This window comes from Apteryx mantelli, chromosome 1, assembly GCF_036417845.1.
Source record: "Apteryx mantelli isolate bAptMan1 chromosome 1, bAptMan1.hap1, whole genome shotgun sequence".
NCBI classification, from domain to species: domain Eukaryota; kingdom Metazoa; phylum Chordata; class Aves; order Apterygiformes; family Apterygidae; genus Apteryx; species Apteryx mantelli.
Window position 1 is genome coordinate 200,102,591 of NC_089978.1, and position 25,346 is coordinate 200,127,936.

General features: G+C 36.4%; 1 protein-coding gene across 3 annotated transcripts; it reads left to right on the forward strand.

Annotated features, from left to right (window-relative positions):
- Nucleotides 1-8: 8 nt before the first annotated feature.
- TUBGCP6 (tubulin gamma complex component 6) lies at nucleotides 9-24,067 on the forward strand. Of its 3 annotated transcripts, XM_067315630.1 has the most exons (25): nucleotides 9-755; nucleotides 2,254-2,417; nucleotides 3,785-3,995; nucleotides 4,502-4,675; nucleotides 5,760-5,881; nucleotides 6,256-6,331; nucleotides 7,162-7,271; nucleotides 9,194-9,285; nucleotides 9,389-9,528; nucleotides 11,215-11,364; nucleotides 11,987-12,068; nucleotides 12,153-12,241; nucleotides 12,426-12,541; nucleotides 13,197-13,335; nucleotides 13,427-13,543; nucleotides 13,785-15,096; nucleotides 15,594-15,649; nucleotides 15,912-16,101; nucleotides 16,387-16,555; nucleotides 17,948-18,089; nucleotides 19,269-19,463; nucleotides 19,749-19,881; nucleotides 20,130-20,343; nucleotides 21,549-21,748; nucleotides 23,589-24,067. In XM_067315630.1, the coding sequence occupies exons 1-25, from the start codon at nucleotides 9-11 to the stop codon at nucleotides 23,678-23,680; spliced, it is 5,232 nt and encodes a 1,743-aa protein (XP_067171731.1). In that variant the 3' UTR covers nucleotides 23,681-24,067. The 3 variants fall into 3 exon arrangements, with proteins under 3 accessions (XP_067171731.1, XP_067171740.1, XP_067171748.1); XM_067315639.1 differs by lacking the exon at nucleotides 23,589-24,067 and having other exon boundaries at nucleotides 21,533-21,615; XM_067315647.1 differs by lacking the exon at nucleotides 2,254-2,417 and having other exon boundaries at nucleotides 672-755.
- Nucleotides 24,068-25,346: the final 1,279 nt, after the last annotated feature.

Consider the following 25,346-nt stretch of genomic DNA (forward strand, 5'->3'; position numbering starts at 1 on the left):
GATTTGAAATGGAGAGCATTACACAGCTGTTCAGTGATCTGTGTGAAGCCCACCTGGCAGGTTTGTCGTGGAAGGTCCACCTGGGGAGACGGAAGATCTGCAAGAGGAGGGCTAAGCAAAATCTGAAGAGGGTTGCGTACAATGCGCTGTTCACGAACCTTTTTCAAGATGAGGCTCGTAAGCTGCAGTCGAACGTTTCCAGGCTTCCAGTGAAAAACAAAATTTTGATGCTGTCTTTCAACCTGAGAGTTGGCAGTCTAGGTGCTCAAGCAGACAGGCTGGAGAGTCTTGTGGAAGAACTGGAGACAGCTGATTGTTTGCCTTTTACTGAAGTTAATGCTGTCTTGGATCTCTTAGTACAGCTTGCTGGAACAGGCCCGCCTCAGCTTGTACCGCAGAAAAAGGACTATTTTATAAACAACAAGTATGTTGGGAGAAATGTCAAATATCAGGGTTATGATTATTATGATGTGAGTGTATTTGAAGCTGATATACAATCTCTAATCACAAATGAAGAGTGTCAATTCAATGACACTATTCAGAAGACACTTCAGATAATGGAGGCTGCACCTGGAACGGGACTCCCTGCGATCGGGTTGTTCTCGCAAAACTATCCTGCTGGTGACAAGTTTGAGAAGGAAACGCGGGTCTCGCTCTTCGGTGCTCTGGTCCACAGCCGTACATACGATATGGACATCAAGCTGGATTTACCACCAGTGCCTGACAATGCAGATTTGTCTGGACTTGCAATTAAAGTATGGTATCATTTGTTTTTGATTCAGAGTGAATGCATGCTTCCAATATGTTATTTTGAAACTCTTTTTAAATATATGTAGTCTTTTTTTTGTGTGTAATAGAAACATGACAGTGGTTGAATTTAAGTTGGAACAGGGATTCTTTTCTTTGTTGAGAGCCAAATAGGCTTTTCAGATACAGAGAAGTATGATGATGAAAATCTTGGTGGCATCTGTAGCGATGTGCTAAAAAAGTCGTCTGGCCATAGGCCGTATGAAGTTAAGCCATCAGCTATATCTGTTCCTTCCCAGCCTTGGTAATCTTTTGCTTATGTTTTTGCCTGCTTTATATATTGAGCTTCTTTGCGTTGTTGTTTGTTACTGTTCCGACTGATTGCATAAGCATTCCTGTCTGAATGTACGTGTTTTGCTGTTCAGATTACGCTGCCTTACTTGTTGTGTTTTCTTGGTTTATTGTATCTTAAACCAGTTGTTTCAGTTGTTATTTTTCATTGAACCTTGTATTTCCCACTGTCCTTATACCTTTTCAGCGTGTACAGTTTCTACTGCATCTTATTTTCCTTTTGCTGTCCATTCTATTTATTTTTGTTATGTTATATTCTCATATAACACTACTAGGTACTAGATAAACAGATTTGTTCTTTTTTCCCTTCTTTCCAGTTTATTCAATGTGTAGGTAGGTTTTTTATGTTTCTGGACTTTTAATCATTGTTTTGTTCCTTCTGTTTAACATAATGGGTAGCTTTTGCAATTCCCATTATTTGATGTCTTAATAGAAGCCTGAAGGCAGACACATTAAAAAAGAAAGCCCTTGTGCCATTTAATGTCTGCCCATCGATGTAGTTTGCAATTGAGGGGAGGAATAGCCTTTTTCGATGAGCACTGTACCCTTTCCATCAGACTGGAAAATTTCTTGAGGAACATGCTGTGTTTTACATGGGTGTGTCTTGTCAAGGTTGGCTTTTACTAAAACCGGGTGTTTTAGTAAAATGCACGTACAGCTCCTGTAGAAATGGGCAAGAGTTGAGGGTGTGGTACTGAGGGTACCGATACCTACGCATTTTCTGCATGTGAATAGATTTTAACAAATGGAATTAGTCATAGTTGACAAAATGTATACAAATTTGAAGAATTAGGGCCTGAACCATTTGTTGAAAAGAAATTCTGAGCAGTATGATTTTACTGGAGAGTTGCATATTGTTGAATGTCCAGAGATGAGATTCTCAGTCAGCTGGTATGCTTACAAAAGGAGTAAGTTTCAGTTTTAATACCAACAAAATGTATTATTTTGATGATGATTGTTGTTTAATGTATAGGCATTGGTACCCACAGATGTAACAAATGGAAGAATGCTTACACAAGAAACTTAATATAAAAGGGAAAAACAGATTAAAACATTGAGTCACTGGATCACAAATGATAGCAAAACCTATTCTTTATTAGCCTACGTTTCTGCAGTAGTATGATTTCATGTATAGTATATGAACTCTTTCGACAGGTTCCTCAAAGTATAGACCAGTCAGAAGATGAGGGGTTCCAGTCAGCATCCAATCTGACTCCTGATTCTCAGTCAGAGCCCAGCATGACGCCAGACATAGACTTGTGGGATGCAGTGCTTACCTACGGACCCAGCAAACGAAGATGTTGGGAAAGAATTGGATAGTATGTGTCCGATGTTACTAGCAAATTTACTGTGCATCATCTGCATGTGTGTGAAGGTGCATTTCATCTCAGTTCCAAGTGACGTCAGTATAAATAAGGAAGTGTGCAAATTTAATACACAAAATTCAATATACTGCCGTAATGATAGAGAGGGGAAAAAAGGTCCTTTAGTTCCTCCAAACTAGTTCTTAAGACTGCAGCTAACCATTTCATAGGAGGAGATTAAAAAATCGTATTTATCAAAGATACCAAAGGGATTAATGGAACAATTACTGCTTGTGTGAAATGAAATGTTTTTCTTATTTATCAGACTTCTTGTGGACTATGCAATTCCTTTCAATCAAAAATTATTCCATATTTTCAGTTTCAAAAGAGAAAATGGTAGTTGCGCTAAAAGACTTAAACCCATATCTCCCAGTATTGTATTCCTTTTTCCTGTGTCTGTAACCAAAACAGAAACTTTATAACTGATTTCTTTATGGTATTATTAGACTCATAGTTCTTCTAGCTATTGAACAGAAGATACATCTCCTGAAAGAAGGCTCTATATAGTCCTGTTAAAAGCTTCTTAGTGCTTTAATCTGAAAAGGGAAGAAAAGTACAGATGGCAGATGTCTCTCTTCCATTCCTGCTGGATGGTGGTGTGCCTAATTCTCAGGGAAACCTTGCTCTTTATATCTTCTGTGATTTTCTTTTTTAAGTGATAGTCTAGTACTGCATCTGTTGCAATGTCATATGATGTTTTTTTCAATTCCAATCCTCAGAAGCTCATTTCTGTTCCCCCAATCTGATTTTCCAAATCTACTGTAGCTCTGTCTAGCTTTGTTCATGGTACAAGACAGTTTTTCTTGATGCATTTAGTCTGTAAGGCTCTCAGATTTAAAGAAAGCCCATATGCCTGACAGCCTCAATGGAATGAATGCTGCTAGAATTCATTATTTTTGGAAGCAGTGGAAGGAGAATGTGTTTGGGAGGGAATAGCTATCCTCACCAGCAAGAACTAAAATGTGTTAATATGTGTCATAATAGTGTTTTGAGCATATTTCTTTTTAAAGTATTTGACTATTAATAATACAATAACCCTGGAAGTCTGGTATGTATTGCCCTCGTTTTCCTAATGTGAAAACTGCAGCAGGGAAAGCCACCAGAGAAGCTTGGTAATTCTCCATCAAGTTTTCTGTCTCTGAACAGATGTTCAAATTAACATACCACTATAAGTAGTATGATACTAGTAGCAGTTTTTTTCTGTGAACAATACATATTACTGACTGTGTAAAAATCAGAAATGTCTTTTTGCTTTTTTTTAGGAGGTATATTTCCTTCTTTTCATATAATCACCTTTTAATGTTTTGTTTACTCTCACACAGCCCACCGGGTAAAAAAGAGGAACCATACCTTACTGAAGCTGGGAGAGAAGCTTTTGACAAATTTTACAAACTTCGAGAAGGGGAATTGCAGCTATTTAGTAACACTGTACTTCAGCTTCCACAGCTTGTGCTAATGAAAGAACCTGAACTGGTTAAGGATGTCTTGAATGTCCTCATTGGTGTGGTATCTGCTACGTTTTCGCTCAATCAGGTATGGAAGACGCTTTAACTGCAGTTCTTAGTTGCATCTAAGCTTTAGTAGAGATTTCCTCAGAAGAATTAGACTTGCTTCTTTTGAGATCTTACAGTGATGGGTGTTGTTAAAAAGGTAAATGTGACCTTAATGCAGCAAGGCAGTATTGATATGTTGCAACAGTGATGTTATTGTAATGCAATTGTCAAAGAATGTTTGTAGTCCTCTAAGTGAAAATTGGTTTGAGAATTCTTGAACATAGAAATGTAAATAGTTTTGTAGATTGGGTTTTCATTAAAGCATTAGGTAGTCTGTATATCTGAAAATATCATTGACACTCCTGAAATTTTGCGAAAATTTAATATGCTTATCTTGCTGTCCTAGCTATAGAGTCTCAGTAACGAGAGTACCTGAAGTATATGTTCATCTGCTGCTATTTTTGTATGTAAACATTTGCTATTTTAAATCAGAATACAGCTGTGAAGTACTTGAAGCTGCTTTTTTTTTTCCCTGTATCATTTTAGGCTGCTCAAACATTTGTGATAAAGGAGGGGGTTTACGTATCTGGAACCTCACCAGAGACGATGCACAATCTACTCTCAGAAGTGGCAGAATATGGGACATACTACACACGACTAAGTCGTTTCTCTCTTCAGCCGGTCTTAGATTCTTCATACAGCAAAGGGCTTGTATTTCAGGTAATACAATCTTACTAAATCATCTAAATTGAGTGAGCTGATTGTTTTAGATAGAGAAGATAACTGATTTCAGGTGAAGCTGGAATGCCTGCACTCTGCAGAACTGCAAAGCATTTTCAGTACAAGTATTTGTTTGCTGATCCCAGTTCTGCAGTGAGCATTGCCGTTGTGAAGCCCTGTTTAAATCAGAGCTGTGTGTATCTAGGGCTTGCAGGCATTGAAACAAGAGATGAAAGCGCTTCATTACCTGAAGTGTGATTTGTTTAGTCCTGTTGTTCTCTTGAGAACTAAAGGAATGCCATTTTTTAGACATTTTAGACATTACATATTTATACATTAAAATACAATAGCTTTCTAAATACAGAATGTGTGTATGTGTGTAAATATGTATGTAAAAATATGTATATTACTTTTAAACTGAAATAAATAAAATAAACATGATGTTCAATAGCTTTAATTACTTCTTCACCATCCATAGTTATTTCTTAATATAAATTTTCCCTAACAGTCATCTGTGTATTATGCTGAACTATATGTGCACTGTGTAATATTAGGTGAATTCATCTCTTTCTAAGGCATAGAATTCAGTGAGGATCGGCTGTGAAAATGCATTCCTTCTGAATATTTGATTTACAGTAATGTAAATAGAAATGGTGTATGTATTTCAAAAGGAGAAAAGAAAGTCTCTGTCTTGCTAGAAAAAGTTAGACATTTAGGGAAATTTCTTTTCAAAACCCAATTTATACATGAAAATAAGGATACAGGTTTCCCTAGGTTCATCTTATAGCTGTTGGAGAGTGCGTAGCTCCTCAAAATGGCAATTCAAAGAAGCTGAACCAAGACGCTTTATTATACTCTGCCAGAGTATAGTCTCTGTGCATTGGATGTAGCAAGGGTATAGAGGAGCCAGCTGGCTAACTTGGATGTCTTAAGTTGCATGGTGAGAGTATTTCCCTCTTATTTTGGACAGAAATTTTTTTGGAAAAGGGTTTGTTTTCCTGTTGATGTAACTGATGTGAGACATAGGTAGGCTATTAACAGCTTTAACAATAAGACTTTGTAAATATTTTTCTATTGATACTAGGCATTCACAAGTGGGCTGAGAAAGTATCTTCAGTATTACCGAGCCTGTGTTTTGTCAACACCTCCTACTTTAAGTCTTCTAACAATCACCTTTCTCTTCAGAAAACTAGGTCGTCAGTTGAGGTAAGATAATAATATTAAATATTTAAGCTATTCAGTGAAGAAAAATGCAGTCTCTTTCTTTGTATATGCTAAAAGGGACAATATTAGACAGACATTGTTACACAGTCTTCAGCATTTTTCCTGTATTTTTGTGGAAAAATTTATGTCCCAGAAAGATCTAGGGAAAGCATGTGAAGTCTTTTAAACTAGGTGAACCTACATTTCTTTTGTAATTTGTATTTCAGTGTTCCATTTCTTTGTTATCCGTGTTATCATTCAGATGATACTACACAGTGGTTGTGTGATATTCAACTATAGCAAACTTCCCATCACTGCGATCTCAGAGGCTTCTGATTGAAAGATATTACGTATGTTTCAATACTACTGTGTTTCAGATACTTAGCTGAACTTTGTGGCATAGGAACAACAACACTGGGGATCAGTGGCGGAGCTGGTGCTGCATTTCCTACGGTGATAATTGATTTCATGTTTTTATGTTTGGCTTGGGTTCAAATATTAAAATGCTTCAAATAAAATTAGGTAGGATTTTATATAAAATATTTAGTGTTGGTCTCACTCGGTTACAAAAAAAAAAACAGAAAAAAATGATGCTTGACTTGAGTAAAAATACCGCTGAGCCGGTATTGAAATGCTTTGAAAATCTGCAGGTGCAGTATGAAATGAAACAGAACAATTTCAAGGGATGTTACTTATTAATTTTTTGTGTTCTGCATCTATATGTGCCTTTGCAAATATGAAAATATTTATAGTCACAAACCAGAAAAATCAGATCATTTCTAAATCATGCTGTCACACAAAAAAGGCTCAAATCAATCTTTATTTAAGTTTTGATTAGAAGAGTTGTTTTGAAGAAAGGATGTATCTTGAAATGATCTTTTGCCTCTCAGGCCAAGGCAGATATGAAATGAACCTTGGAGCCTACACTTAGAATGCCATGGTCCTTTCTCCAGATATTTTAAACTTTGAAATTTTATCCTGTGAAGTAAACAAAGGACTCAAAATAGGCCTTGGAGTGTATTTCATCTCATCCTAAGGGAGATGTCTGTAGCAAGTCAAAAGAATCCAGTTCCAAATACGCCTATTTCTCTCCAGCGACCATAAAGGGAGCTGGAATAGTTAGCTCAGATAAAGTGTTCTTAACTGCAGATATCTAAAGTGAGACAAATCCTGTCCTCTGTGTCTAGTGGAACAGATGTAAAGATGTATATTTATGAATCTTTTCTTACTGGCATTATAATGGAATTTGTTGTCTAACATTAGAATATTCTTCATTTTTTCAGGGTGTGAAATTGCTTTCATATCTGTACAAAGAGGCTCTCAACAACTGTAGCAATGAGCATTATCCAGTTCTTCTGTCTCTGTTAAAGACCAGCTGTGAACCGTACACAAGGTGTGTGCATACTGTTCTCTGCATAATTGTGTTTAAGAGCAGTTCTGAATTAGTAATCTGGTGAGTAACTCCGCTAATTTAACAATGCCTTTTAACATTTTCAGAGGGAATCTAAGCTGTGGCGCTGTCTGCAAAACGCACATAGAAATTCATTCATTTTACTGCCTTCCTTCTTTCCCCCACTTTTCCAACCCATTAACAACATAAAGCCTTTATGTATGACTATATTAGTAAATAAATACATGTAAATAAGAGGTTGGTTTTGTTTTTGTTTTTGTTTTTTTGCTGCTGGCCTTGAAAATTCACACTGAAATCTAAGACTCATATAAACTTTTAATTTTTCTTCTCACATACCATCACTTCTAGTAGAATCCTGACACTGGCAACAGCTTTCTCTTGTTGCACAAACCAGAAAAGTTCGTGCTCATTTCCACTGTTTTTTCTATGTGGGCTTTTCAGTAAACAAAAATAAAGTAAAATAAATCTGTTATTCATTAAGTAGGTATAACTAAGTAGCACTAGGAAATAGATTTCCTTGGATTGCAACAGTTTTGTTGAGCAGTACTCATCAATTTAGAAGTTGTTAGTTTGTATACTTCTGAAGAGATATTAGTTAGTAAATTTTTAAAAATAGGTATTTATAGAGATTATAGGTGTAGTCCATTATCAGTTTACAATCATATTTAATAGATGCAACAATATTAAAAAAAAAAAATTCAAGATGTTCTAAACTTAATATTCCTCCCATGACCACCCTTCTTGTTTTTTCTTCCTTCTGCTTAAACTCTTCTTCAGAGAAATTAATTTCAGATTTCCTCAGTTTACCAAAAGACTGCAATATCTGATTGTAGCTCCTGTCCTGCAGTTTACGGCGTTTAGTCACATTCCTTAAATACCAAGGGCAGGATGTCCAGGCATCACTACAAACCTAAAAATATAAAAGTACAGTTACTCATACATAGTATTTATGGGACTGACACCTAAATTTGTTGCAGATCACTATCAAAACATCAGTCATATAAGCAATCAGGGCTGCCATGGAAGGAGGCACCTGTTGTCTGAAGAAAGTGTTAGCCCCGTCATTCATTAACCTGAAAAAACAAACTAATAGAAGTTGTTGTTGCTTATATAAATCATACAAACATGAGTTTTGACATGTAAAAAGGTCTTAACTTTTTACTTATAAACTTAAAATTGAACTGTGGTTTCTATGCTTAACATTTCTCTTTTTCTTATACTGAACCAACGTCTAGAAACAGTGCTAGTATTGCAACTAGTAGGAAGACAAAGTATTAGCTTGAAGGTGCTCTGAACTTTTTTATCTATAGCTTCAGATAATTATATTTTTTATTTATTCAAAAGCTTTTTGTCACAGAGAGGAAATATGAAAAAGCATGAACAAATATTCCAAAATAGTAGTTCTCATTTCTGCATATGTATTAAAAATGTCTCTGGTTCCAAGGAAAAAGTGTTTGGTATTGTATCATCGTTTTATACTCTTTCCTGTTTCTGCCTGCTAGAGTTATATCTCTTGAAAATAAATCCTTCCTGCTTTTCTTTCCCTGTGCTTTTGATGTGCCCGATAGATTTCTAGAGATTTTTTAATATACACTTAGTAATTTAATGTACAGATATAAAAAGATTGTTTTAGTTCAGGCAATGCTCTTTGATCTTAAATATTTTTCACTGAAATGTGCAATATAAAGGCAGTTTCTTTTGAGAAAGAAAGCAAGGATACAGTCTCGTGTATATCTTTAGATTAATATCAGTGCGAGAGCGCTTTATTGCTCATTTTTATCCTGGTTATAGCTTGGTATGCTTTGATGTTTTAAAGAATATACTTATTATTATTTGGTTGCAATAAATTTGAAAAGGCAAGAGGATTGATTTTCAATATGCTATAATTTTTATTTTTTTTTTAGATTTATCTATGATTGGGTATACAGTGGTGTATTCAGGGATGTTTATGGTGAATTCATGATCCAGGTGAATGAGGATTATCTTTGTTTCAGAGGTATGATATATATATATATGGCACATTTTTAATTTATGCAATCTGTACTGTTTTAATTAAATAATCAAAAATTTCTACTTTCATCCTTTTGTCTGATGTGCAGATAAACATTACTGGACTCATGGCTACGTTTTGATTTCAAAAGAAGTAGAAGATTGTGTCCCTGTATTTCTTAAACATATTGCTAATGATGTGTACATATGTGGGAAAACCATAAACTTATTGAAATTGTGTTGTCCTAGGGTAAGTACTGGTTTGGTTCTTACTACATTGAGGAAAACCATGACTCTTTAGAGCAAGTTTCAAGGTTTTTAGCAAATTTGCTCTTTTATTGATAGTGGTATTGCATAAGCATGATGTTGGTTCATGTACAATAATTATTTACTCTCAGATATTTGTGAGCTGATTATCTACTCTACTTGCTAATACCTCAGTGCATAAATATAAATTTGAATAGCATCAAATTTAAGATATCCCATGTACATTCTAGACTTCCAATTTTCCGTTGTATTGAAAGCAAGAATGTTTTATGCTTCCACACAAGTACCCTCCATTCTTCACACAACTCATACTGTTGTTTCTCTATTTAAAAACACCTGTTACCAGGTCTTGACTCAGTTTTGCATAGCTCTTTTATTTCAGCTCTGTCTACTACTACATTTCTGAGAAACACTTAAGTAGTTCATTCCTATTTTGCAGAACAAGTCTTCTTGATAAGAAGAATATGTTAAACTGCTTAGTGTCTTCCCTCTTCTTTAAGTATCTCTAATGATGAAACAACCGCAGAGGCTTCTGAAGTGTGTGGGCACTCTTTGCCGAGTGACTTGAGTTCTATTTCTGTGTAAGGTCCAAGCTGCCCAATCTTGTCAGAACTGAGCAGCTCAGCATCTCCATCATGCATAAGCCTAATGCCTCAAGTGAGATGTCTCCTCTGCTAGTTCTCCTAGCAGGCTGCTCCAGTAAGTGTTCTGAAACCATGATTCAGGTGTGCCCATAGTACTGGGCTCTGCATAAAGCAGCATCAGTTGTCATTTCCATTATAAAACAGTGACAGCTTTGTCAGTCACTAAGACAGTATTTTAATAGAACATTCCCCCAGGATATGGGGGCCCAGGTTCAAACATCCTCCGTCTGTTTGAGAGTGCCAGCCACATTTCATCCCTTTCCACGAAAGTGTCCTAAACAAATGGCTTTTCCCTCTTGCTGAGGCTAACACAGTCCCAGGAACGTAGCTCTGGGCATCCCATCTTCTGGCCTTTGACATTAGGTTGGAGAATCCAAGTGTGAGTATGCTTGTACACTCTCTTTTTAAGGTTCACTGATCTGTTTTCTGTGCTGAGTAGAACCGCTTCAGAGGTTTAGGGAGGGGAAGGTGGAGCACAAGGAACTAAGATACTTAGCTTACAGAATAAGTACTCTGTGATGTGCACTGGCCATATTTCTGACTGACATGTTTTGTGTAGAGCTTACTCTTGTAGGTGTGTGTTAGTTATGTTCCAAACTGTTCCTATTAATTGAGAGTCTGTAGGGGATATAAGTAAACAAAAATCTAATTAAGATCACTTTTGATATGAGAGACGCATTCAGTGCTGAGTTACTCATTCTCAGTCAATTTTGATATTCAGAAAAGCAGAATTTTAGGCATTTAGAACATTACTAGTATAAATGTATCTCAGATTTTAAATGCCTATGCAGTTTCAGGGGAGGAGGTGTGAGAATTGAACTTTGACCAGTACTTCTGTCTCCTTTGAATGCTATAGCATGCTCAAAAGGTTTATCATTAAAAATTTTAGATCCTGTGCGGAGAGTCTTGTTTCAATATCTTGAAATGTTGCTAAGTTAAAAAATATATATATAATGTGAGTTAATAATTTAACGTTTTACAATTTTAAAAATGTTTTTAAATGGAAACTTCTCATTATTTTTCAGCATTATATATGTTGGTCAGACATACCGGTTCCCCGGATTTCAGTTATTTTTTCCCTGGAGGAGCTGAAAGAAATAGAGAGAGATTGTGCAGTGTACGTAGGTCGTATGGAAAGAATTGCCCGATACAGTTCAATAAGCAAGGAAGAAAAGGTAAATGAATAAAAGAATAAAAGAATAAAGATCTTATTGTTGGGATTTGTTTTCTTAAATACTCATTTTTTGTATTTATTGTGACTTTGAAAGAATTTGCATTCGTGATCAGAATTTTCCTGTTGACCAATTGCGTTTTGAACTGCTATCATAGCAAATAAACTTTTAACATAATTTTTTAAAAAATTAGGTGGCATGTTGTTATTTGATGGTATTTTCATATTTTTAATGAGTTTTGGACTTCCATTGGAAAGTTTTCAAAAGTTTCTGTTAGATTATAATTTGACAAATGCAACAAGCTAATTAGTAACCAGGTCTCTCCTTATTGGCAAATTATTTTGTTCAAACACTCTTAGTATTAACAGATTGTCTGTCAGATGCCATCAACCTAGTGTATAAATCAGACTGATTTGGTTCAATGTAATGTCTGGGGTATTAATAAAATTTCAATATTAATTTAAATAATAAAATATAGACTTTCTATTTAATTATTTGCATTATTCATACACATGTACAGTGACTGTAGATTAATAACCATTTCAAAGTGTGCACCTGTCATTGCAACAGTGTATTTTCAAGTCTAAAACAATAGAAAAATTCCCACCCAGTATTTGTTTTTTAGGATTTGCGCATGGAAATAGCCAAACAAGAGTTAATTGTTCATGCTCGAGAAACTGCTAGCAAAGTACTAAAAGCCATTAATGGTAAGTTGTGATGAAGTTTTGTGTTTTTTTTTTTTTTTCATGTGTTTGTTAATGTGAAATAACGATATCTTTATTATAATACAGATCAACAAATATCAGAGCGAATGACTTTGGATGCAAAGAAACGGGAACAGTTTCAGAAGTTGAAAGAGCAGTTTGCAAAAGACCAAGAGGTATTTCTTTGTGTATTTCTAAAGGCTAAGTGTATTTTCTAGGCAAATAATTGAAAGAATATTTTGATTTACTGTACTGAAGTTACATGGATAGCTTGTGAGGTACAAATAAGAACTTCTTGCAGTTGTATACATCTCTGCTGGTGTTGAGAGTGGCTTTTAAGAGTTTTATATATTTATACAGCGTCGCCTTGCTATAAAACAAGAGGAGATTGATGATGATTTCAGCTATGCCCGAGAGCTCAGAGAGAGGGAAAAAAGACTGAAAGCTTTAGAAGAGGAACTGGAAAAAAAGGCAAGGTAAATGTATCTATGACTAGTCTACCAAAACTTGGAAACTCTGTAATCATTATAAAGACCTCAGGAAAAATTATCTTACATTACAATTTATGGTACTAGCAGTTCCCGGATGTTGCTCTACAAGAGTAGTGTTGCCAGCAAAAAGACGGATGTAAGGATTTTTGGTAGTCTGTGAGCAAATTTATGATTTAGGAATGGTCAGTAGTTCAAAAAATTGGGAACCACTGATTTGCACCAACACTGCGCAGTTTGTTTTTTGCAATGATCAGAGTTTGAGGAAAAACTTTAAATAAGTCTTACAATTAAAAATGGAGACCACAGCAAAAATGGTCAAATATATGTCTAACCAGAAATAAAAAGCAGACAGAGAAATTATGTTGATAATTAATTATTTATATTACCCCTGTTATACATCTAGTTGTGTTTCTTCTTCTTCTGTTATATCTAAACATACTTATGAAAAAAGAGTGACCTACTAGCATAGTTATAGAAACACATATTGACTAAGAATACAGTCTTGTTTTCTCCATTTGTTTCTACTCCGTGACTTTTAGTTTTAAAAATTGATTTCTCATTTCTGAAGTATAAAAAGCTCTCATTCTTCAGAAGGTAAGATCAAAATCAGTAACTTAGTTTTATTTTTACCTTCATTTAGGCAAGAATTAATTGACCATTATAGCAAACTTTCTGATGATGCAGCCCGTAGGGAACAAAGAGCTTTATGGAAAATCCAGCGACACAAGTTGGAAACAGCCCGTCTCAAGTTCCTGTTAGAAGATCAAAAGCGAATCGAGGTATCTTCTAAAAGGATTTAAAGGAATGTTATTTAGAACATTCAGTAATTGGTATATTAAAAGCTTTTGGTTCTGTCATTTTTATGTATAGGAAATGCTTGAAAAACTTCCAGATGGAAACTGTAGGAGAAAATTAGATATTATTCCTTATGAACAGTGCCCATTGGCTTTAGATACAAACATTGTTGTGGAAGATCCACGTTCACAGGTGGGTTTATTTTCTTACATAAGCTCCCCATCGCTGTCGCAAGTTTCCCTGAAGTGAATTGGTTCATTTCAGTTCAGTAAACAGAAGATTCACTGTAGCGGCATAGTGAGTATTATCACAGGATTTGTAGTACCTCTGAAAAACTGGAAATTTGAAAACCTTATGTGTAATAATGTTGTGTCCTAATAAATATCTTGATTATATGACTAGCCATAGAGTGTAATAATTACTTCTGTTTTAGGTGTCATCTGTGAAACTTCTGCATTCTAATGAGAGATGTGGCAGAAAAGAATCTGAACCTGGCCTAGAATATATTGCTTCTACTGACAAAGCGTTGACCATGCCACATCCGACAAAAGATAAGGCTGATCAGCATTTTCAGCCTAAAGCAGGATCTGAACACCATTTCCAAAGTTCAGAGCAGGCATGCAGCCCTCTATACAGTGCTAATTCCTTGCCTGAACCCGATGTGAATATAGAAGACTTTTTATCCAAACCACAAGATGAACAACCTGTTGCCATTAACATAGAAGGATCTTTGCTAGATGAAGCATTTCAAAACATTAACTCTGATCTTTCTGAGACTTCTCGAATAAGTAAAAATCAGCCTCTTTTGAGAGGAGCACTGGAAGAAGAAGGCGATACACCATTATATCAGCAAAATGAGTATGATTTTAGTACAGTTCTCAGACCATCTGCTGTTTGGCAGGGACACATTAGAGTTGGAGAAAATGTGTTTGATGTAGACTCTAAAAGGCCTCGGTGGAATATTCATGGCCATGCATCTGATGCCAGCATTGGAGTGGGAGAATATGTGCCTCATGTGGACACTTACCAGCCACATTCACATCCTTATGGGCATTCTTCAGACTCCCACATAAAAATCAGCAGCTATACTTCTGATGTTCAGTCTCACCGACCCCGATGGAATGTTCACGGGCATGTTTCTGAAGCTCATATTAAAATTGGGGAATACGCTTCAGAGGTAGAGCCCTCAAGGCCCAGGTGGAATATTCATGGACATGCTTCAGAAGCCAATATTAAGGTTGGTGAGTATGTGTCAAATGTAGCACCTGCAAGGCCTCGGTGGAACATCCATGGTCATGCATCTGATGCTAATATTAAGATTGGTGAAAATGTGTCAGAGGCTGTCTCAGCTAGACCTCGCTGGAATATCCATGGGCATGCATCACAATCGCACATTAAAATTGGAGAGCTAGTTTCAGATACAGAGCCTCTGAAATCTCGTTGGAGCCCATTTGGCCATGCATCCCAGTCAAGCATCCAAATAGGGAAGTGGGCCCCATCTACAGAAAATGACCCAATACCTCATCGTAAAACCATTTCTGGTCCCTCATCCAGCTCCACAGTTCAGGTACTTCTGTACAATGAAGAGTTATCTCCTGCTGAAGGAAGTAGAAAGGAAGTAAAAACATCACAAGCCAAGAAAAAGACTTTACCACAGTCACAGTCACCTGACAGTGTTCCAGTCTTTCCTGACACTAGTGCTAAAGATGACAATAAAGAAGACATAACAGAAGAGAATCAAGAAGGTAAAATAAAATTAAGTTTATTCATCCAGCATTTGTTTAAGACCTCATGAAAGAAACTGAAAATATTTATGTTCAATGGGTATGTACTTCTTAATTTCTTGCATATGCTTTTAGACACTATTAGAATACAGAGACAAGAATTTCAGCTTATTCTCATTTCCTATCCTACTACAGCATTAAAAAAAATTCTGATCTGAAACTTTGCAAAGCAAGGCCTAACATGATCTTGAGTAGACCACTTGTGTTCTGAATTTAAAAGAAATTCTTTCTCTCTTTTAAATAATTTGATGCTAACAGTGTTAATACAGTGAAGAGGAGAAGCACAAAACTGCCTGGGCTAGTCTATGGAGAAGAACTGTTACTGGGGTCGTTATTTTTGTGACAATCTATATTCTTTAGAGAAGTTTTGGAGTGCTTCAGGGACAGATCTGTAGTATGAACTAAAAATTACAAGCAGTTCTAAGTAATTGCTGTCTTTAATTTATTTGTAATTACAGTAATTGCAAATGTGGTCAAAAAGGACTCTTCCCCAGATTCCTCACAGAGCTTACAGGTAAGAAACAAGGTAGTTGTGGAGAAGACTTCCCATTTCTTCAAAAGATTAAGCAGTCTGGTAGTTAAGGTAATGAGTTTCTCTCTTAATTTATTAATTACTGTAAAACCATATTGTTTTACATGTCCGAAAAAATACAGGTAAGCAAGCTGTATTATTTTCAATGGGAACAGCAATTCAGTTTCCTGTAAGAACACACTGAGTGTGAATAATTGAAGCCAATAGCTTTCATAAGACTAATTTGTCCATTTTTTTCTTTTAGGCAGAAGAACCTGAAACAACAATTCCACAAGATACTGTGCTTCAAGCAGCTTTGACTTCTGAAGCTAATGCTCCCAAGATTAAGGAGGAGGAAGAGGGAGAGGATGCATGGAAGAAAGAACAAGCTTATTTGAAAGCTTTATCGGACCAATATTGTATTGAAAAATACCAAGATAGTTACGATTTAATGTGTGAGTAGAACGCTTGGAATAGTAGATCAATAGGAAAATGTGGTAAACTTGAGCAAGAAAGCTGAGCACAAGAAAAAATATCTGAATTACCAGTAAATTACCGATATTACAAACTGTAGCAATCAAATAATCTGTTTCTAGGCATAAAGATGTGAAATACATTTTGACACATTACGATTTTCTACTCCAGAACAGTTTGGAGAGATCAGTAAAAAAAAGATGATCAAATTGCTTAAATACTTAAATGCTTAAAAACTTACAAAGTTCAAATATTTTTAAATTTAGCAGAACTACCAGTGTCTCATCTCTTGCATCATGTGATACCAAGGTCATACACTTTTCCCGTGGATCCTACGGTACAGCCAGCAACAGATGAAACAGCTGTACAACTGAGTGAGCTCTTATCTCTGCCAGTGCTGATGAAACGCTCTATTACTGCTCCACTTGTATCTCAGTGAGTATTAGTTAGAAATAATGAATCCTTAATTTAGCAACTTATTTAGTGTTATTAGTCCTTTTCTGAGACAAGAGTTGCGCACAGATCTGTTCTCTTAAATTTTCTTTCTGCTTCCAGAAGTGGTTCAGTGGATGGTCCACTACTAACTGAAAAGCTCAGATTTACATTATAAGTAGTAACGTAAACTTACAAATGTGAAGGTCTATTTGAAATATAAGGGCTTGGAGACAAGTGTTTTCTCTCAGACTCCTGGATTTTGGAGCAATGGATTTGTCACCATCAGCTTCCTTGTTCTTTTAAAAGAAAGTGTGTTATTTATATTATTTTTACTGGTTTATATTTGGTTTTATCCATGAAGACTGATGATGAGAAGAAAAACAGCAGATGAAAGATTGAAAGAGGAGAGAAAATCTTTTGATTATGTGAAAACTCATGAATGTTGAAATGTGATCAGGACATATTTTGTGTTCCTGTGGGCATTCCAGCTTCTTCAAGGCTGTTTTGAAGTTTAATAGAAGTTGTTCTTGTTGGAATAAATAGGGAAACTACATATGTGTTGGATCATTTTCCTAGTATTTCTAATGGTATATTAACAAAAGTTTGTTAATACATAAAAGATCAGCTTCTGTCAAGAAAACCATTATTCACAGATGTGTTGAAATGCTTTCTGGTTTAGAATCTTCTTTCTTGTAGGTTTTGGGTTTCCTTTTACTAAGTATGCTATAATTCAAATTTTTATTGCAATGTAGAAAGATCTAATTTAGTTTTAAACATCCAAATTGGCTACCAGAGCTATCTGTATACAGATGCATGTATTCAGCAAAATGAAAGAGCGAAGTGAGTGAGCCTGAGTTGTGTGCTGGCAGAATTAGACTATTCCTGATATGCAAATTAGTTTAATGCTAGTTTGAGTACCTATACTATACTGCAAACTATAGTATAGACCTGCTCTCAGTATCTAGTGTGAGAGCTTTATTCATTAGGATATTCTTAGCAAGGATTTAATAGTTCTACCTAATCTGTTCATGGAGGTGACAGAGAGAAGGCTACTGAAAAAATGTTTCTCCAGGCTCAGCAGCATGTTCTGAAGATCATTATGTGTAGCCAGTCTTCAGATACTTCTGCAATACTGTTCAAGTAGCCAGTCTTCAAATACTTCAAAACTCAGTTCTCTAAAGTGGTAGGTTTTATTTCTGGCATACTCTGGATGAAGAATTTTGAGCATAAGCTTCCTCTCATTTTCTTTTGTTTATGTGAATGTCATGCAGTCTTGGATATCAGAGTAAGTACTGGAGTGTTAATTTGATTGCTGTAGCTGTGGCTGAATTTTAACAGTAAAGAAGGATTATTCTTACAAACTATTCTCTTTTTTTGTGTTTTTGTTCTTAGCGTTTCTCTTGTGAACAAAGCAATAGTTGATTACTACTTTGTGGAACTGAATGTAGAGAAGCATTTTGAGGCACTGAGACACTTTTTGTTAATGGAAGATGGGGAGTTTGCTCAGTCGCTCAGTGACCTGCTGTTTGAGAAGGTATTTGCTGTGTCTTCTTAACCCTTTGGTTTTTTGGTTGTCTGCCTTGGCTTGATACCTCTGGATGAATTTGAATGGAAATGAGTGGATGGTGTGAATTAGAATCCTGGCTTGTGCCGTTTTCCTCTTTATGCCATGTCAATAAATCTGGTAGTAAGGAACTCTGTTAAGGCTGTAAGGACTGAAGCGAAAGAAGCTCTTCTCTCAGAAGTACTCAGAAGGGATGCCCATGCCCCAAGGAAGTCCCAAAGAAGAGAGTAATATTTCCTATTGCTAATCCTAGCAATAAAGAGAGTACAATGATTTGTTACACTGAGGATGATAATTTCTAATTTTGCCAGATCAGCAGGTATGGAAGGGAATTTCACTCTTTCCTGTGAGATTGTGCTATTAATGCTACTACACTATTGCTCTGTCCCTTCCCATCAGCTTGCAGCAAAACTGGAAGAGCCTGTTGCCATTGGCTGAGACCCAGCACAGAGGCTCATGTTGTAAAATGCACACTCTCATGTCAAACATCCTGCAGTGTGGAGGGCATCTGAAGAGAGTGCTGGGCCCTCTGACGAGATGGTATTCTTGTGACTTATCCCTGTGTTCTTGGGTGAGGCAGCAAGGTAGGAGTGATAGCCTGTGTTAATGTATCTGGTTGCCAGTGAAGATACACGGCTGTAGGATAGTTAATCCATCTCTCCAAACCCTAAGAATGCTTTGTACCCAGCAAGGGAAAGCACTTAGGGATTTAGGCTGCATAAGTACCTTGATTTGTATATCTCTGAGGGTGCCAGGTTGGTGAGACAGGCAGACAGGAGTCAGATAGCTGATGCAGGTCCTGTCCTGGGTATTCTGTCCCACCAGAGCCTAAAGGCTATGTTCCCTGTAGTAGGGATAATTAGCAGCTCCTGAACCACAGCAAACTGCAGTCCAACATATCAAAGAAAATTGGTGCAGGTATCAGATTGCCCTGATACTCTGGAGAGTAAATAGTTCAGAAGTTGCATCATATCCTGCTTGTGCATCCCTCCTGCAGAGACAGAAACTGCTGCAGAGGTTGTGAGAATGGTACGCAAGAAAGGATAGTCACCACTTTACTATCCCACTTTAATTCACCTGTGTTCAGAAGTCAACACCATTAGATTAATACTGCGTAATTAGATTTTTTTTTTTTTTTTTTTTTGGTAGCTTGGATCAGGACAAACACCTGGTGAACTGCTGAATCCACTGGTTCTTAATTCTATCCTAAATAAATCATTACAGTACAGTCTTCATGGTGACACCAAGCTTGCTTCCAATCTTTCTTTTGCACTCAAGTACCTTCCAGAAGTGTTCAAGCCCAATGCACCTGATGCTCTGAGCTGCTTAGAGCTAAGATACAAGGTAAGAAAGTATGCAGAAAAGAAGGAGTCTTGCAATTATACCATGATTCTTAGGTACCATGGTAGAGAGAGTATGTTCTTAATAATGGAATACCTTTAAAAATGGAGTCCAAGAATTGTGTAATTGAAATTATAGGATTTACTTATCCTGGGCATTTTATTACATTATTAAAATACATATATTAATGTTTTATACATCCCTAAAATACTTGTATCTGAAGTATTCCAAAATAGTCATCTCTAACATGAAAATGTAGTATGATCACCACTCAGTTATTTCTTTTAGGTTGACTGGCCTCTGAATATTGTCATCACTGAGAGCTGCATGAATAAATACAACAAGATCTTCTCTTTCTTGCTACAATTGAAGCACATGGTGTGGACTCTCAAGGATGTTTGGTTTCATTTAAAACGCACTGGTAAGAATAATAAGTGAACTAGAGAGCATACTGTTTAAAATGCTTTTAGCGCCCTCTGCTAGAGAATTGATTATAAACATACTATTTAAAGTGGTCATGTGAAGCTTCAAAAGCCAAAATTGATTAAAGAAACTTCTTTGGCATTTTAAACAGGTTCTACTAATAGAAACCTTCATTCGTTTAAAAATTCTGGTTTCAGACAGTCTCAATGGGTGCTGATGATAGTGTATTTCTGTTTTTATTTTCAGCTTTAGTGAGTCATGCATCAAATTCTGTTCAGTTTCGACAGCTCCAGCTGTATAAACATGAAATGCAGCATTTTGTGAAAGTTATTCAAGGTTACATTGCTAATCAGATTCTTCACGTTACATGGTGTGAATTTGGAAACAAACTGTCTTCTGTGGGCAACCTAGAAGAAATTCACAGAACGCATGCTGAATACCTTAACAAAGCAATCTTCAGGTAAACTAGCACGCTTATTTTTACTTCAAATATTTAAGTTAATGGAGTGGCCAGCTTACCGATCCATTTGGGCTAATGTGTTTGTGCAAAACTGACTTCTACCTGACACACTAAGTAGTCTTTACATGTGAAAGCGCCTAGAGTAGAGTTGCTCTTATGAAGGGGAAAGGAAATTCTTGACACATAATGAGATCCATATTTTAATGCTTTTCCTCAGCTACTCATCCTCTTCATTCCCCCAGACTCCTTGGAGTTGCCTCCACCTCCCATTCACTCTGCTTCTGCAAGCCTCAAGTCCATCCAAGTTACACAGCTCTAACCTGAAGGCTAGAGAGCACGTTTGGCCTGGTTTGGTTTTTCTCTCACCCTGTTGTTGTTATAGCCTCTATAAATGAATGTTAGTTCATTCTGCATGAGTAGTGTGCACAAATAATCCTGGTTAAAGGATTGTAAAATGCTCCCTCTGTACATTATACATGCCTTTAATACATGTGCAGTGTGCAGGACTGCTCTTTGAAGGAGCAAACGTGACCTAATGCCTCCATCCAAATTCATGAGCAGCACAAGAGTCTTTTAGAAATCACAGGCTTTTAGACCTTTGGTTGCTGTGTATGAGGTGTGTAATTACTAGCAAACTGTATGATCCCTTAAGGTTTATAATAGAGCAGAGTGAGAAGGAAGGGGATGGGAAGAAGAGCAGAGCAGCTAAAGCTGTTCAGTTTGTTCTTCAACAATAGAGGCTGAAATGACACAGAGGTGGGGAGAGGAAGGCAGAAGAGATGATAAAGAACAGAAATGGTAAACAGGAGAAGAAACGTGTCCTTTTGTGTCTCTTTTTTCAGTTTTAATAAGAATAACTTATCTAAAGCTGCTGTCTGGATACAAAGTGATGGGATGAAAGGGGATTCAAGTCTGAAGAAACTCAGCATGATACGTTTTTAAATGTCATCCTTTTTGCAATGCAGAAATCATTCTAGAAATCAGATATACTAATGCAAAAGTCAGTTTCTTAGAAGGCCAGTCAAACTATTTTAGGCTTGGGCACCGTTTGCGAAATCACCATTACAGCTGGCTGCAGTCTTGTGGGCTTATTTTTATTTTTTTAAGCAACTTTAGAGAAAACCTAAAGGATGGTTACCCCCTTTTTTCCTTCTTACAGCAAATAAATGATTCAACTAATTTTTTAAAGGTTTTTGTTTTGCTAGAGGTCTGTTGACTGAGAAGGCAGCTCCTGTGATGAACATTATTCATAGCATCTTCAGCCTCATTTTGAAGTTCCGCAGCCAATTGATCTCTCAGTCTTGGAGTTTCGATGCAGGGAAGCAAATGGCTGTTCATCCCAACTTTGGTTTGATGCAGCAGTCTTACAATACCTTCAAGTATTACTCCCACTTCTTATTCAAAGGTAAGAAATTGCATAAATTAGGGACTAAGATAGATGATATTGGTCAACTCACAACTGAAAAATCCTTAAAAAGGTTTTGGAAGTATAGCATAACAGTAGTAAGATGTGTGTGCTTAGTGTGTTTCTGCAGTCTGCAAATGAAAACTGAGTTTCTTGGTCTGTGTGCCATAGCAGAGATCTGCATATCTATCAGTTAAAGTCCCCACACCTGCCATCTAACAGATATCCCAACACTGACCATAAATCTTTGCTAGTTTGCAAAATAAAATTGGATATTTAGCTATATATGTGCTTACATTTTCATTTTCTCTGGAATTGACTTTTGGGACTCATTATTGGCAGCAGTGAGAGTTAGCTACAGCTTAAAAGTAATTTTATATTTATCTGCATTACTTGAATATTAATGTTATTATTAGCTTTGAAAATGTTGATTCCCATTTTGGACTAAGGCTCAGAGAGTCTCCTAGCGCTAGTAGGAGCTTATGTAGAGTGCTCCAGGCAAGTATTCTTCAGCTACCTAGATCATTTGGCAAATTCTTTGTGTCTTTTAACATGATAAATTTTCTTTTGGCTGTCACCTTAGCCTATAATACGAAGACGTGGTTGATCTGTCTTTCCTCCCCTTTTTTCTTTTCGGACCTTGCTTGCTTTTTTTTTAACTAAAAGTTACTTATACTTTCCCTGAATACAAAGGTAGTTCATGATTTGTTTTGTTTTGTTTAGAAATCCCAGTACCCAAGGGACGTGCAACTGTTTTCCTTAGATATATTTTCTAGAATATTCTTCTAGTCAGACTATATTCCTCAGGAAGTGAGCTGCCCTTTTTATTCTTTAAGGCTGTCCAAAAATGGTGTCAAAGGATCAAAAACAAATATTTCAGGATGAGTTAGAATGGCTGTTTCCAAATTCTACAGGAAGTCAGAACACCTCTGGGAGCTACCTAAGCCCCTACTACGAGATCTATGGTTGCTTCATGGACAGAGATTAATAGACCATTCTGTAAGAAAATACGCTGAGTGACCTAGTTCTTTACACCCTCTTTATTAAGCACTGCAAAACAAATATGTGCTTGTTCATCTACACGTGTTCCCCCAGTCACCGTGTATTGTAAAATGCTCTCTTGCACACTGGGTTGACCCAGAATCCATTGAAACACAAAACAAAGTCTGTAGACTTCCAGGGCTTTGGCTCAGGCCCTAACCTGTAGCTATACACCTTCCCTTCTTCCTTGCATGTTACTGCTGCTTGCTAATTCACTTCATATTAGTGCATGGGATGTTCATGAGATTAGAGAGGTCTTGTTGCCTTTTAAGTACGCTCATTAGAAGGGTTCTTCCTTTGTTATTAAGGATGTTTAGACCAGTCAGTTTATTCATTCATAGAGCTGAGGGGTTTGTCCCAGGAATTTCTCTTTGATTTCCTCTATCACAATGGACTTTGCTCAGGAAGACTTCAGCAGCCCTCCTTTGACAGAGGTCACAGCAGGACCTAAACACGGTTCCTGGTCAACTGACATCATTATGATAAGAACATACCACCTTATTGTGAAAGCAGCTTGGAGAAAGTATATTCTTAGTTGGAAGAACACAGTTCTACTTAGGATTGACACATGTAGTCTTTCTCTCACATCTTTTTTGAAATACTTTATATTTTCAGAAAGAGGCACTGAACTGCTTTCCTTATGCAAAATTACATGGTTTTTTGCATTGTCTTCAGATTTTTGCAGTAGGGCTTTTTTAAATTTATTTTATTAAAATGTACAGATACTGTCAAGAAAAGACTGACTTCAGTATATAAACCTTAGTTGAAACTTATTTTATTTCTTTTCCTTTTCTTCCAGTGGTAACAAAGCTTGTAAATAGAGGATACCAACCACATTTGGAGGACTTTCTGCTGCGAATCAACTTTAATAACTACTACAAGGATAACTGAGATCTAGTGCAGTGTTAGGATCACTGATAGCATGGTAAAGAGAAATAGATAAACTTATATGCTTATGATTTATAGAAGCTTATGCAAATGTCATGCAAGAGGCATTTTTCTTCAATGAAATAATCCATCATCTAGCAGCTTGAAGAATATAACCACCACATATAGAAAATTATGCCCTTTAAAATCCATAACACCTACCAGTTGTTCAGTCCACTGAGAATTGATGTTGTCATTATTACAAGGATAGAAAAGATGAGTGCCTAGTCTTCACAGGGAAGAGAGTGTAAAACTGTATATCTGTGAATGTGTAAATGTCTTATTTTCAGTGTTGTGAATTTACTCCAATGTAAATACACATGTGAAATAAATTAAAAGATACTTTTAAAACTTCTGAGAGATGAGTATGAGGTACAAATGCTCAGACATGTAAATATCTATTTATTTGTTTTATTTTCAAATTGATATTCTCAATCTAAGCGTGGTAGTTAATTTTAAGACTATTAGTCACAGTGAAAGAGAACATAATAAAAATACATCACATTGAGGAGACCTGACAAGGAGATTAGTATTGGATTATTCAAGCATTTCATAATTGTTGGATCACTTAAAACAGAGATAAGAAAAATAAGTTTGGTGTACACTGTACACCATATTTTAGCTGATTATGTAAAACAGCAAAACAAAAATACAGCATCATTAAGGTAAAACTAATTCCAAATTCCAGTGGTTTCAACTGCAAGCTCACATTTTTGATTTGTTCATAATGTTCCAAGTTTTCCTTGTGGTGGTGGTGTTTTTTTTTTTTTTTTTTTCCTTTCTCCATATTCCAAAGAAACCATTGAACTTTTTCTCCATGGTATGAAATTGTTCAAAGCAGAGGAGCAGTCATCTGCTTTGAAACTGTCACGTTCAAAATAATGGGATTTTGAGATTATGAAGTCACAGCTGCTTAAAAATGTAGATATACTCATTAGAATCTCAGTGTCTAATTAACAGTCACTTAACTAAAGGTACAGGCATAGCCAACATATTACCACTACTGTGGGATATTCAGTATGGTGTTTCTTCAGTGATATGTAAATAGACTTATGGGTTTGGTTTTTTTTTCTGAAATAAATAGAAATTAAGCATTGGAGTCAGACAATACCAACTGTAAAGTTGACTTGAATAGCACCAGAGCTTGCTTCTCTGCAGGAGCAGGAACAAAGTCAGTATAAAAGCTGAGGTAATATGCTATTGTAGCAAAAGCCTAGTATTCTGTTTCTCTCTCTCCTATCTGTGCTGTATGTAACTATCTTCCTACTGCTGTACAGAATAGGAGACTGAAAGAGCACGTGGCTTGCAGATTTAGCTGTTATGCTACCTGAGCAGGTAGCGATCAGTTTGTCTGACGGACTTGCTCTTCAGGAAATAAACTAAGGCACAGTAGCCTTATGTGCGAGTTTGCTGTCTTTTACAGACTGATGCCTGTCCTGAGCCATGACTCTCCACTAGCGAGCAGCCACACATCTTCAGTAGGGAGTAGCAGACATTTGGGATTTCAAAGCTCAGAACTGCAGTGTAATTGCAGAAGGACAAAGCTTTAGCTTTCCCATGAACCCAGTCTAACTTTTGGAGGAAGGACACCAAAGACCTGTAGTCAAGCACCTCAGTTGCCTGAAGTGCC

Coding starts and splice junctions, on each gene's coding strand:
- TUBGCP6 (XM_067315630.1), top strand. CDS start 9: ATGGAGAGCATTACACAGCTGTTCAGTGATCTGTGTGAAGCCCACCTG. Junction 756..2,253: donor TGTCTGGACTTGCAATTAAA/GTATGGTATCAT, acceptor CTCTTTCGACAG/GTTCCTCAAAGTATAGACCA. Junction 12,542..13,196: donor GAACTGGAAAAAAAGGCAAG/GTAAATGTATCT, acceptor ACCTTCATTTAG/GCAAGAATTAATTGACCATT.